The sequence below is a fragment of the Acanthopagrus latus genome, chromosome 15 (assembly GCF_904848185.1).
Source record: "Acanthopagrus latus isolate v.2019 chromosome 15, fAcaLat1.1, whole genome shotgun sequence".
In the NCBI taxonomy this organism is placed as follows: Eukaryota; Metazoa; Chordata; class Actinopteri; order Spariformes; family Sparidae; genus Acanthopagrus; species Acanthopagrus latus.
In genome coordinates this window covers 8,765,656-8,780,240 of record NC_051053.1, presented here as the reverse complement: position 1 = coordinate 8,780,240, position 14,585 = coordinate 8,765,656, and the positions used below count along the sequence as shown (strand labels likewise).

The 14,585-nt window shown below is 40.1% G+C and overlaps 1 protein-coding gene across 2 annotated transcripts in view; it reads left to right on the top strand.

The window, feature by feature from the left end:
- Positions 1-14,585, top strand: part of eys (eyes shut homolog) — a 295,658-nt gene that overhangs the window by 154,838 nt on the left and 126,235 nt on the right. For both annotated transcript variants that reach the window (XM_037124906.1, XM_037124907.1), the window contains exons 15-20: positions 1,961-2,065; positions 6,244-6,366; positions 9,378-9,491; positions 11,340-11,462; positions 12,130-12,243; positions 13,762-13,995. In XM_037124906.1, coding sequence (XP_036980801.1) covers positions 1,961-2,065; positions 6,244-6,366; positions 9,378-9,491; positions 11,340-11,462; positions 12,130-12,243; positions 13,762-13,995 — 813 coding nt within the window. The remainder of the gene's footprint in view (positions 1-1,960; positions 2,066-6,243; positions 6,367-9,377; positions 9,492-11,339; positions 11,463-12,129; positions 12,244-13,761; positions 13,996-14,585) is intronic.

Genomic DNA, 14,585 nt, shown 5'->3' with positions numbered 1-14,585 from the left:
CATATTGAAATTTGGTATAATAACAGTAATAATAACTTCATTTCAAAAGCACCTTTAAAAGCAGAGTGAAGGTTAAGTGTTCTGACAGAACAAAAGCAGGACACTCAGCATGATGATGTAACAAGATGCATAACAGTCAAGCCATCGTTGTCGAAGGTATGTGTCACTGGTCAGGGCAAATATGGGGGTAGAGATAAATCTAATGGATGTAGATAAAAAATTGGAATTACTACCCTGAAATGAATGAAATTCAAAATACTAATGACAAACTGTTCCTCAGATGTCATGATGCTGTGATAGGTGATATCCATTGTGCATTAGAACTAGATTTATTGTGACATTTAACTGCAATGCTTAATGCCGTAGAATGTATGTAATTAATTTCATCATCAGTTTTAGTTCTTACCTGTGAGATGATAGCCAAATGTGTTTATGGCTAATCTGGCTCAGTTGGAGCCGTCCGTCGCGATCAGTGTGAACTGGCAGTAGACACGCTTTCACATATCATAATGAAGTGAACGTTGCTGTACAATGTAACGACTATAGAATTATGGGACCATCTGTATTTAGATTGGTTCCCTATAAACCTCCTGCCGTGGTGTCTGCCAATGGGGTGGAAGTCTCGGGGGAAAACGGAGGCTGACAGGCAATCCAGTCAGGCTGGCAGCCTGGCACCATTTCTATCAGCTGTCACGTCTCCATTATAGACTACATGACGGAACAAACTTGCGCTTTGGAAACTATCCGGTTGTCTTAGCTACCATTTGGAAATGCAACGGGGAGGAAATCTGTTTCCACTTTAAAGATGCACTGTGTAGTTCTTGCAAGAGAAATCTTAACATCAGTGAGCTGATAATACGAAGTCAGAAATAGTTTTTTTTTTTTGTAATATATGCATTTCTGTATACTAAAAGCCGTCCTCGAGGGGAACATGCTCCCCAGAACACTGTTCGACCCTAGAAAGGTAGCTACTAAGAAGGGTCCGGCTAACATAAACAAAGTGAAATGGTATAAAACTGTGTTGTCATTTGAGCACAGTTTGTTTATGTCAGTCATGAAAAGATTCTCTTTTATTAAAATGTCTTCCTCATAACATCTTGTGTACCTTTTAATATTACGTTTCTGTTAAAACTCGCAGATTCAATACTGTATCTCATTTAAGCTATCTTATTTTGTCAAATGCAGATAGTTCAGATTAGTTACAACCCCTTAGATGTCTGTCTGTTTCTTGGACATTTGCCGTAGTATTGAGTGTCGCCATTGGCACCCCTGTCTGGTGAAGGTATGTCCTCATTGAACAGTGGTGCAGTGATGTGTAAGCAGTTGAATTCACAATTGTTTGACATAATGATTAAGAGCGCTCTTCGTACTGGTGCAATGGGGTCATGATGGCAAAAGTACAATTACCTCTGGTGCGGACAGAGGTGCAGATAGAAGAGCAGCGCCTGAGGACTTCAGGCTGTTAGTCGTCTATGAGCTCTCCAGCTCATAGCCGACTGAGGGGTCTGAAATACTGCCAGGACCGGACCTAGTGGAGCTTTAAATTTGCCAGTTATATCTTAAATCAACTGCATACCTAACTCTCGCCTAGAGGATACTAAAAGTTGAGGTTAAACCATTAGTGCATACGTATGGGCTGCAAACATGCTGAACACATAATCATTCAGTCACATTTCGAGCCGGCAGAATTAGAGGTAATCAGGAGCCTCATGAAATAAAACCCCAGCTTCAATAAACCAGGTGCAACTCATTGTTGAGGAAATAAACACAAATTGTCGCCGCATCTGCTCTGAACGTTGTTGTGGTTTGAATTATTATTCATGCATTAGAGCTTTACAACCCCCAATAGTTATTAAACGTCTGTGGTGACAGCGAAAATGGATTTGTTAAGACATATTTTAAACTGTATTCCCTGTGACGTTAAATCAAGTGTATTTGTTTCTCTCTCTTTTTCCCACAGGAAGGACCTGCTCGGAGAACGTAAACGACTGCTGGTCGCAGCCCTGTCTAAATGGAGGCTCGTGTGTGGATCTGATAAATGACTACATTTGTCATTGTCCTTTTGGTAAGTACCAAGTAGTTGGTACATGTTTACGAAAAAATATCACGCCATTAATTTTCTAAAATAAAAAGATTATTTCTCATTGAATGCAAAGTAGTTTATTCCGATCATTTCTCAGCGTGCTTCCAAAGATGGCAAAGATAGGATTCATCAGTCGCCATAGTCCTCCGAAAGTTTAGACAACAAGATAAAAACGGCATCTTAAAAGTTCTACACGAGCAAATAGAAGTAATAAATCTGTATAATTGGTACGGTTAGAGAAAATAATTAGTCTTTGCATTTTATTTTCCCGGATCACGGTTCAAATCGAGTAGACCTTTTAAGGAGAACAACACTGCTGAATGTTAACACTACTTCTGAGATGTAGTTTTCACCCTTGTCATTGTAATTGCGACGCCGTGTTTTACTCATTACTATACGTTGGACATTTCATAACACATGTTCCAGGAAAAGGATCCATAATCAGTCCGTAATAGAGGGCGGCTGATTTTTTACTATGCCCTCCGGTAATAAAATACTTAATCACTGCTTGATTGCACAAGTCAGAATGGCGCAGTCGGCCCACTTGGCATTACGAGCCCAATGTCACATTTAGTAGTAAACAGCCACAATCCACAGAACAGCATTTACAGACATAATATTTGATCAATCAAACACAAGCCATGGTTTGGCACAAGGTAGACGATGGGTCTGTTTTTTTGTGAGTTATATTCTTAATATGTTCCACAAAGGCAAGAAGAACATCATGGGTTATGCTGGATGGTTTTACTTTTGAACTCTTTTGAAAGTTGTCCCTTATGTTCAGGCTGTTTGAATTTGATTCAGTGAAACAATATCGCCACTATTTGGTTGTCACTGTGAATCTCAGTTCTTTGTTCCTGTCCCTTGGCCAGACATGCCTCCGTTTTACTGCATGATAAATCAAACAAAAGTGGGTGAAGTCATTAAAAATTTTTACTGCCATGAAACATGTACAGCACCTGTTACACTGTGTGTTTATATGACATCATGGATGCAGCGACTCGGCAAGTGCATCACAGTAAATAATCTGCACTTATTGTTTTTCTGCCTTTTGCGCAAATTAGATTTGGGCGAAACCAGAGCACAGATGTGTCGGTGAAGCTTCCATTACTGCTTTGATTTCACTGACAGATTTATAGACAGGTGTTTTTGATCACTTTATCTCCTCAGAAATTCAATTAGATAAATGGCTGTCAGGTTCGTTCTCCTCTCCTGTACATAAAAACACACCAAGAAGAACAAAAGACTATGACTATGTTTCAGCCCGATGTTCAGGCTGCCACCCACCTGTGTATTCCAGTTACAATTAATTATTGTAGCATTTTTTAAAAGTATTATAATGACTGTGAATGCACTGGAAGAGGGATTCTCAAGCCAAGGTGGATATACAGATTTCTATTCTGGATCTGCCTCAAAACACACATTGTGATTCGCAAACATGCTAATCAGTCGATTGCGGCCATGTTTTTTTCTGAGAACCCCTCAGTGCTGTCACGACACACTCTAAACCATGAACTGAGTACCATTTAAACACATAATGGTAATTTGTGGCACCATGTTTCACTTTGACTTACAATGTGCATGTCGTATACATTTGGTTACAAGTGCAGCTGTGACATTTTATTCAAGCCTACAGGTACAAGTGGTTTGGAAGCGTAACTGGGAAAATGGAATGGCACAGTGGTAATTTATGTACCAAATTTAGCGAAAGATACGTTGACGTGTAGAAGTCATGGCTGGGGCAGAGTTCAGAAAACATGTGAAATGCTGAATAATCTGCTCAGGTGCACATGGACATGAACCAAATTGATAAATCCAAGTTAAATTTGTGTTGCTCTGGTACTCTCACAAAATATTAGCACAATTAGATAAACAAAAATATTGTTGGTACTTATACCTGTATGTAATATATGACATTAATGTGCCTATATGAAAAGTGATGCTGCCATATGTTACCTAAAAGGCAATATATGATTACATCCATCCTTGGAGATGTGGAGATAAAGGCTTTAAACATTTATGAAATATCCATTGTATAATATATATAGATATGAAAAATATATACATGTTCAAATTATATAGTCTAGGTATGTTGTGACAAAAAATGTTATGAATAAATGTAATTCATATTCACTTACGCTTACAGTTAGTTTGTTACATAAAAGAAACACTCATAGTAAAATGTGTGCATACTTATATTGAAAGAATATATATGATACATTTTTCATTTATGTGTACAAGCTATTTTATGCATAATTTTGTGTAGTTTGTATATTACGCATTTATCCAAAAACATATACATCATATATATGGATAATGATAAACTGTATGTGAAATATATCTAATTGTATGTAATATGTAACTATCATACGTACATTTGTTTAGACTGGACACGTATGTCAATGCATGAAATTGTTGTTGTTTGTAATAACTTTCATTGCTGATGGATAATGTGGATATCATGACTGGATATAATGAAGTATGCATAGAGAAAAATGACATCACTTTATTGTCAAACCAGGAAAAAGGCAACACTTTTGCCATTTTAAAACATAATGATATCCAAAGACTAGGATTATATTATATTAGCCTCACATGACGAAACATGCGAAATATTGGACAGGACTGCTTAACACCAAATTTGATTGAAGTCTGTGTTACATCTACCCAGCTAACTTGCATGCAGACCAACAAAGAAGGCCAGAAACATGGGCTCCTTGGTGGAGATGCAGGTTTCATATTTGCACATGGCTGTCGATGATTTCTTTCCAAGAACATGATTCTCAGTTTTTCAGCTTGATGAAGCAACCAGAATGTTTAATTAAATATGCTGATGAACAGCAGTTTTCCGAGCCATCACTAATCCATCATTAACCACTGAACATGGGCGCATGAGGACGTTTTCTTTTTTTTCTTTTTTTTTTCCCCAACAAAAACATCATAGTGTGTGTCCTGCTACTTTTGATCATGTTGAGATAAAGTGAAAATAGTTCCGCTGTCTGCCTTTTCATTCTGCAGCAGAGTTGGGCTGTGCCACTGGTAGCTGTCAGACAGAACAGGGAGTCCCATTTGGAGATGGTGACACTGTAAATGTGACATTCCTTCATGCAACATTAACTTCAGAGTGAATTGCATGCACAATTGGTTATTAAACACTTCTGAAACACTCTGTTGGAGGCAATAGCTGTCCATTAACCAGTCAAGGCAATACATAATATGACGAGAAAAGGGTAGTTGGAAGGTCATCAAACATCTAGATAGATGTGTTGATGTAAAGCGCGCCGCTCAGGATACATGTTAAAATGTAAAGAAGGTGGGGACTGCTTGGAGCAGGAGCTACATCATCCACCCTGACTGCTGTCCTCTGTATGTACATTCAAGTCTTGATAAAAGGGATTTGCATTAGGATGTGATGTTTGAAATATTTCATTCCTTTGCCTGTGAGTGAGACCCACTTTGCAGACGGCGGCTGCACACAGATTAATGCGACGGGGATATGGGGAACATTCCTCCTGTTTAGAGGCTTCTGGTTTTAAAGAGGTTTTTGGTTAGCGTGAGGATACATTTTTGGAACATTTCGCCCTTAAAAACTCAAATAATCTGTGACTCGGTAAAGTGAATCTCCCAGCCTTTATCAGTCAAATCCAAAATGTCATCTTTTTTTTTCTCTTTTTTCTTTTTATTGCGTTACCTAATAGGCACAGTCTGAGCAGTGTGATGTCAGCGACAAAAAACACAGTGATCTATTTCAGGACTCTCCCTTAAAGTCATCTTTATTTGTGCGAGTAATGAGTATCAGTCACACCATCTGTCTGGCCTTTATTTACAACAATAGATATTGACACAGGTATCTATCAGTGACATGCAGACATGCGTTTGGTGGGGCAGATAAATGTGATATGGATCAGTTTGTTGGGGTGGGCCTCTCTCTCAATGATTCACTCAATTAGCATACTGCATAGCAGGTAGATTGTGAGGGTGAGAATCAATACACCCATTAATCCGCTAAAGAAAAGGTGTCTTTACCCAATAAAACACACAGCGACGGAATAATGTTTTGCGTAATCCGTGCTACCGTTGTATGAATTCAGTGTTTATCGCTGTTATTTCCCCGCTGTGTTTTTTGTCCTCCCTGTTGTTAACTTAATTTTCCATTGCAGGATTCAAGGGGAAAGACTGCTCTGTGGATATTGACCTTTGCTCATTTGGAATGTGCAGCGAGCACACATTAATATGCGCCGAGACCAAGGGTGGACAGGATGTGTCTTGCACATGTGAAAGAGGTGAGGAGACTTTCCACCGGTGCTGCGTTTATTGTAGGGGTGTAATAACAGGTGGGAAATAAATGAGCACATGGTGAGACAGAGAACAGTTTCTATAGTATACTGACAATATAGTGTAAATGTTAAACTGTCTGTAGATCTAACTGTATCCATTTTTTTTTAATGTATTTATCAGATCAAGATTGTGCAAGAGTTCTTCCCATGTGCCATATTCCCTGCTTAATGTTTTCAGACATTCATAACTGTCAAATAATCTTGTACTTCTGCTGATTAATTTCGCAACTCCTGCAAAAAAAAAAAACATAACTGTTCGTGTGTCACTCGAGTCCCTCTGATTCCCCTCCATGCGGATGACAGTGTTATCACTGCAGTAGCTGCCAGCAGTGACAAGGATGACACAGGAGTAAGCAGAAGAGGCCTGAACTGTAGATACTCTGAGGCTTACCAGAGGTAACCAAGCTTCAGAGTCAAGGATATATAGTAAGTGACAGAGTGCCAGGGTAGTACTGTGTGTACAGGCAGAGGAAATTGTGCAGCTTATTCCTGGACACAGTTCTGGTATTTTAAATAAGGAACATTTTTTCCTGCCAAGCCAATCATAATTCAGTCGACGCTGCTCCGCACCGGCCCGGCTATCTCTTTTCCAATGAATGGCTATTACATAGAAGTTCATGTAAGCCAATCAATAACCGTAACTCCATTACTCCTGTTGCACTTATGCTCGGCAGATGTCAAAGTGAAGGATTGTGAGTGATTTCTTATGTAAATGGATGCAACCTGCGGAGAGCTGCTCTCCCCAGATCACTTCTCAAGGGCAAACTGCAAGCTTCTGTCTTGTCTCCATGTTTCCGGTCGGCGGTCTTGGCTTCCAAAACATTTTACTCATCCCCTCCTCTCACTATATTCTTTATCCAACACTGGTAACCTTTCGACCTGTTGTTTGCTACTCACACTAAATCATGTACTTGAACTGAGAATGATGGTTGAACTCAGAATGCTGGATGTTGCTTGTATGATTTTGAGCATTTCACCCTCATGAACCCTTGGTGTTGTGTTGGACGCGGGTACTTAGTCGAAGAACGGAGTCTGCTAATATGAACTAACGTTAGCTACTGTTGCTGTCATCCTTTGGACTGTCATGGAAAAATTCAAACAAATCGCCCCCACGCTTGAAAAAGCAACGAGAGAGACGGGGAGAATTTCATTTGTGGCATGTTGCAATCATCTCACATATGGTCAATACAATTTTTTTGTTTACAGTTGTTAATTTGGGTGTTAACATGCTTTAATGCTCAAAAACACATTTTTTCCTAATGTCCATTGCTGCAGCCCCACTACTCACCCTGTCTGCATGCTCTGTTTTAGTACCTGTGTCTTTAAGGGCCTTCTCAGAAAAGCCCAGTCTGCACTGAATGGTCAGCTCGCACAGGCATGAGCAGGTGTTTCAGCTCTGCTAGTGTTTTTTTTTTTTTTGCAACAACATCAGGTTGGCTGCGACTGTGTAGTTGGGAAATCGCAACCTTAAGGAAGTCCTGAAGGCACAGTTTCTGACTGCAGGCTGTGTGCATCTTCCTGTGGATTCAGCATTTTGATACACTCACAATCTTTATAAAGCACTTAGACCTGCTTTATATACAGGATGGGTACACACACACACACACACACACACACACACACACACACACAAAGATAGAATGATCATCAAAAAAAAATGGGACCTTTAATCAAAGTATTTTTGAAACCACAATATGAAAGAGAGACTCTACAGAGCTCAGCTCCAGTATTCACTATAAAGTTTTGAGGAACATGGGTAATGTTTTGCTCATTCTCACCTCGCTACCTGCCCTTTTTTTGTTTTGGATGTGCCTGCACACTCTTATTTTTAGTTAAAAAATGTGTAAATGTAAAATGGGTCACAACAAAGCATTATAAAGGCGTGTGGCATTTCTCTAGAGCTAGTTTTATAATTAAAGAAAAGACATGGAATTCTTGCCTGCTTTATGTTTTGTGAGAAGAGAGGACATGGTACGGAAGTTATCTTAAGTTATGAAGTAATTAAACTGCCTTGAAGGACATACCATGTTTCGCAATCATTGAGTTTTCAGAACCAATAAACAGTTTTTTGGAAGCAGCATCATTTAGGCTCACATTTGCATCCATTTCAAAGGAACAACTTTGCATTGCCATACTTTTTTTGCCATTATTTGAGCTCCAAAAAGCTTTTTCGTTCCAAAGCTCCCGCTTGGCACGAGACAATTTTTTTTTTTTTTTTTTTGTCACGCAGCGATTTTCGCAGTGCAGCAGTTGTTTTTGTTCAGCTGTTGTTCTTGTTTTTGTATGTGTGGGGGGTGGGGGGGATTTCGCTGCCGTGTTGTTGTTCTGGAGAGAAAAACTGCTTATTCTCACTGTTTCTTTTTATATTCGTTTTTTTTTTTTTTCCCACATTCCTAACTGCGAGGAGCATCTCAAGATGCGTCCCTTATGCTCGGTTTAGTCCTCGGCTGACTGTGGGAAAAAAAAAACTCCCATCGTACACACAAATGCTCTTTGCTGTATAAGTGCGAGTTTAACCCACACACCGCCTTTGTAGCACCAGCAATAATGGGCCTTAAACACTGACATGTTTCAAGTCTTCAATGGCCTGCGTGGGTGTGTGTTTGTGTGTCTGTGTGAGCGCGTTTACACGTGTGCACCGATGCGTGTTATTTGTTTCATGCAGGTTCTCTTTGTGTATAGATTGACTTTGATCTTAAAAATCACTGGATTGGGCTTGTTTAATGTAATAAATCAGGAGGGCAACGACTGGTTCTTATTAAACATGATTAAATGATCCAGTGAGCTGAGTCTGCATGTGCCCAGCAAGCTCTTTGAATCAATGGGAGCTTTGAAAACTGGCTTTTGTTTGTGAAAACAAAGTCACGCTGATCCTAATTGGCCGAGGAATGAAAACAGACGAAAGGATTCCAATAACTCTGTCTTTTTTTTTCTTTTTTTTTTTCTATATGCTGCAGGGTTTGGAGGGTCATTCTGTGAAGTAAGTCTCGATGAGTGCGAGTCCGAGCCATGCCAGAACGGCGGTAGTTGTGTGGATGGCATTGACCTGTATCAGTGCTTCTGCTCGGAGGGTAAGTTGCAATGCAATTAGGTTCCCCCCCAGTTGTCGAGATGATAAGATTATGTGGCTAATTCAGGCCTTTCGATGGTGCTTAAGTGTGCAGCCAGCCGTTTTTTTTTGTTTTTTTTTTCAGCCTTGCAGTGACGACCCCAGTGTGAATGAGGAGGCCATTCAGAAATAGCTCGACACAAATTCTTTTCTCAGTTCTGTCTTTTTGGAGGTCTTTTTCCCTTTCGTGTAGACACAAAGGCAAACAAATTACAAGGCAGTGAGTTATTTCCACTAACCAAGCAAGGAATTCTCCCACTGTGTGCTGATGTCCAACAGCCATACACGGAGAACCTCTTCTTATTAAGTATCTGTTGCAGTGAGATTAATTTCAGTTTTGTTTTTTTTCCGATGGGGCTAATCTTCACAGCGTGTATTTTTTTTCAATACTGTGAACTCTGTCCCAGTGAGTTAGAGAAGTTGTGCCAGTTGCCTTATTATGAGATTATTCGCATTTTTTTGGAATCAAAAGAAGAACATCTTGCCTCCCAGATGTAATGAGATAATGAAATGTGTTTAATCATTTCAGTAATTACAATAGAATAAATTAGATCATCCTCAAACCAACTTTATGAACTTGGGGAACCCATTAATGCAGAACATAGATTTGAATCTCTGGCTTCAGTATTAATGATTATTGCTCTTAATGAAGGGGCGACTACAATGCAATATGTCCAGAACAAAAACATGGACAAGTGCCCATAATGCGATTGAGGAATGCACAAGAATTCAGCTATGTTTGTGTGGAGGAGTCTCTTGGTCCTTGTATTATACGCCCAACACCGACATGTTTATCTTAATTTCTGCTCTTGATTATTTTCAGAGTTTTGACCCGACACGGCCGGTGATTTCGCTGATTAGCACGTTGAACCAAAGAACTGAACTAATCAGAGAACTTGGTTGTTGTCCTGTTTGCTCCGAATGAAAACCTGCATTCTCACAAAAAAACAAAAGCAACCTTTATTTCTTTTTCTTTTTTTTTAAATCATGATGATTGCCAGTGACACATTTTGTCATATTCCGCAGCTTCATGTTTACAAATGTTTGCTTTAAAATCTCACATGAAATCGCTCCATCACAAATTGTCACCCGCGTCATTAGAGTAAGACAGAATAAATCTCAACTATTTTTCCAATAATTTCTTGGTCCAGTTGACATCTTACCTGTGAGACGTACCTCTGATTAAACCTTGATTGCGGGTGAAGCCTGTTATGCATTTTTAATGAAGTCAGGATAATTGTCAAATTTTATGACATGGAGAGAGGTGGAAATTGGTTCCATGGTCAGTTTGAGAAATGATGAGAATTTGACCTGCACCGATGGTGCTGATAGCCGAGCATTAGTCATGGGCCTCCTGTAGCCGCGGTGTGTGACAGTGCTAATGATAGTCATTTTGTAGCGTGACCATGCGGTGGAATATATTTATGGGGGACTAAAATGTCAGAAATTGGCAGCACTCACTTTCACTTCATGACTTTAACCTTTTAAATATGAAAACATCACGTGTGCTGACAGAACTCGCCATGCAAAAAAAAAAAAAAAAGTTAATCAAGACGTCACAACAAAATCTAATTTATTTTCACAGATACAGACTGTGGTGCAGACTCCACATCATGTGCCTGTTGTTACTTGTGATGAGCTTGCAGTGGGGAAAAAAAAAAAAAAAAAAAAATCATGTTAAAATTTCACGACAGCAATGCATTGCTCTCGGGTGCAAGTTGATACTAATTAGTATCTTTTCAACTCTGGGTGTTTACTGACATTCACACGCCATCTCTGATGAGGCTTTCTCTCTCTCTCTTTCCACCAGGGTTCGGGGGGTTTAACTGTGAAATCAACTATGATGAATGTGCCCATGGACACTGCGCCAATAATTCCACATGTATTGACCTGGTTGCAGACTATGAGTGCATCTGTCCTTCGGGCTTCGCTGGTGAGTTATCTATGTAATCATTTTCATAGTTTAGCGGTTAATGAAAAATAGTGCAGATTGATGAGTCTCCAGCCATGATAGCTGTCAAAGCGGCCCTGTTGTCTAATGTAAGAGCTCATTCAACAAGATCAGACTGACTACAGCTGATTTGGTGTGAAGATATCATTGCTCCTCTTCCTGAAGATTATGTGTTGGTCATAAAAATCTCAGCAACATACTGTATATTGTTTTTATTAAAGCCATTACAGGAATGCTCACAGTCATCCAAGTTGACGACCACACAGTCATTGTAGGCTCCTATGTGTTTTGTTGAGCAGTAGTAACAAAGGAGCTTTATTCATATTTATAGTGTGACGCTGCAAGAAAGAAAATTAGAATAAATCAATTACATGTGCCTTCGGCTGTGGGAGGAAACTGTAATAGAAACTGAAAGTGCAAATAAATGGCAGTCACACTGCACTATCACCCCTACTGGCTCCATGACAGAACACACACGCTCCCTCACATCACGCCGGCTCATGATGGCTGTCACTCTCTGCGGTCGGACTCATTTGTGTGAATTGCGTCATTATGTCGGTGTCGGTGCTGTGTTCTCATTCATTTCTTTTGTTGTTTTTTTTTTTGTTTTTTTATTTGGCTCAATTAACACCCTTTATGTATTTTTTAGGGAAGAATTGCTCCACACCTGTCTCGGCGTGTGCGTCAGATGTTGAGTTCTGCAAAAATGGAGGAAGCTGCTCCCACAACACAGCTGGGGAAATGTACTGTATTTGCCCTCCAGGTAGCAAACAGGCACATGCATACAGTGGAATATCTACAGACGTGTGATCTGACAATTGGCATGTCAGTGTTGTTCCTGGAACATTCTATTTAATGTTCCTCCAGGACAATCAATGAAACAGACGCGTCTTTTGGTCATAGCTTTGCCACAAAATCCTTGGAGAAGTTATCCTTTGTAACATGTGGTTAACCTTACGAAGAGTCTATTTGAACCCAGTCATCTTTTCCTTACAGATTGTTTAGGTTGCCCTAAACCTAACCAAACTGACAGAAAACATTGAATATATAAGTGAGGTTAGTGTAAATATAAGTTCCAGGTGACATACATATTGGGTCTCCTGGATGACTAAGTTACATTTAGTTGCTTTAACCCACTTAGCCACCGCTAACCCAAGTACAAGAATGTGATTGGTGTTATGATGGAATGTTGCTGTTGTTTAAATAATGGGTAAGGTTGAAGGAGGCTCATGTAAACCAGCCAGCACTTCTTTGTAAAAGTGCATTAAGTTTAAGTGTATTCCAAAGCTATTAATTTGAGCTGTAGGTCAAAGGCCCACTGTCCATGTGTGGATTTAGGGGGATCTATTGGCAGAAATGGAATATGTTTTTCAGAATTATGTTTGATTCGTGTATAATCACCTGAACACAAACATTGTTGTGTTGTGTCACCTTAGAATGAGCCACATACATTGACAGAATCTGCCTTGTTTTGCATTGCCACGATTCTACAGTAGCCCAAAAAGGACAAATCGAACACTGGCTCTAGAGATCCTTTCGCATTTTTTTACGCAGCCATGCAAAGGGGTGTGTGAGGCGAAGATTATATTGTTTGTTTTCTCACAGCTAGATGCCACTAAATTCCACATACTGGTCCTTTACATAGACTTCACATGTGAACAGGCATGGCAGCTACTTCAAATCAAGTGCACAATAACGCATTATCAACTTCTAGTAGGTAGATTTCTATACACAAGAACTTCACTGTCAAATCAGTTTATGGATTTACCTGTATGTGTTTTGGTGGCGTCAGCACGGTATCCGATGGGTGAGTTACGTCAGTATCAGTGTGCTGTAATGATATCAAATCCGTCCTAACTCTGAAAACTAATACTTAGCTATACAATCATTGTGACTGCTGAGTATCGTGTGGTGCACCCTTGAAACCTGTGAAAACATATTCGTGCTGTTGATTACTGCGGTATCACCAAAACAGCTTCAGCCTCCAAGTGAATATTGTTAGAAAGCACATGTACAAATCAGCAAATTAGTTACAAGTGGTAAAAAAAAAAAAAAAACCTCATGCACCATTTTTTGTCTGTAGGTTTTGTACTGTTTAGTTGTGTTTTTTTATGGCTTTAGGCTACGGCTGGATAAAATATGTAAATCAGCAAGGGAGGAAAACACTGGCAATGACGGCATGACGTGAAATCCTGATCCGTGGTGTGTGCCAGACGAAGGCGGGGAGGATACTGTACACAGCACGGCACATCAATCACCTCTTTGATCCCACCTCTTACAGGATACCGTGGCAACGACTGCTCTGCATCTGTGAACCAATGTGTGTCAAATCCTTGCGACCCTGAGGGGACGCTCCTCTGTGAAGAGCTGGCAAATACTTATAGGTGTGTGTGTCAACACGGGCACACCGGGCCGCACTGCAAAACGCCTATAAACCACTGCGTCGACGGCCTGTGTCAACACGGCGCCACGTGTGTTGATCTATCAGGAGGGTTCAAGTGCGATTGTTTACCCGGTAGGTTCACCATCCAGCAGGGGGTGTTTTCAAATGGAGGCAGTTCCTCAAATGAATCATGTATAGCGCGCACACACACTCCCGGTTTGATGCTTTCCCTTGTTCAACTATCTTCTCTGTTGGAGTCTAATCTCTTTGGCCTTAAGCAACAACACGTAACAGCCCTACGAAATGTGTAAGTCAGGGGGCTCCATTCATCAGGTCGTGCGCTGACTTCAAAGCAGCGAGGATGCTGGGAGTACCAATTTGCCTACTTAGGAGCCAAAAGACTTCTGTTGCTATTTTATCAAAGGGTTGGTGTCAAAGGAACATAGTGTCATTGCATGACATTTTACCCTCATGTGGCCAGGAGTTAGAATGAGATTATGTCCGTTACAGAAGGTAAATCACTTTATTTACTTGTATTGCAGTCATTCATATCACTAGGTACAGGTACGCAGGCAACTATACAGTGTAGATGATACGTAAAGGAATAATCACTGCCTAATTACAAAGTAAGTACTTACCAGTTATTCACCAAGTGTTATAAAAGGAAGCATCTGGTCATACTCTTCCAAACATAGCTTCCACCTTCCATGCCAGTGGTCATC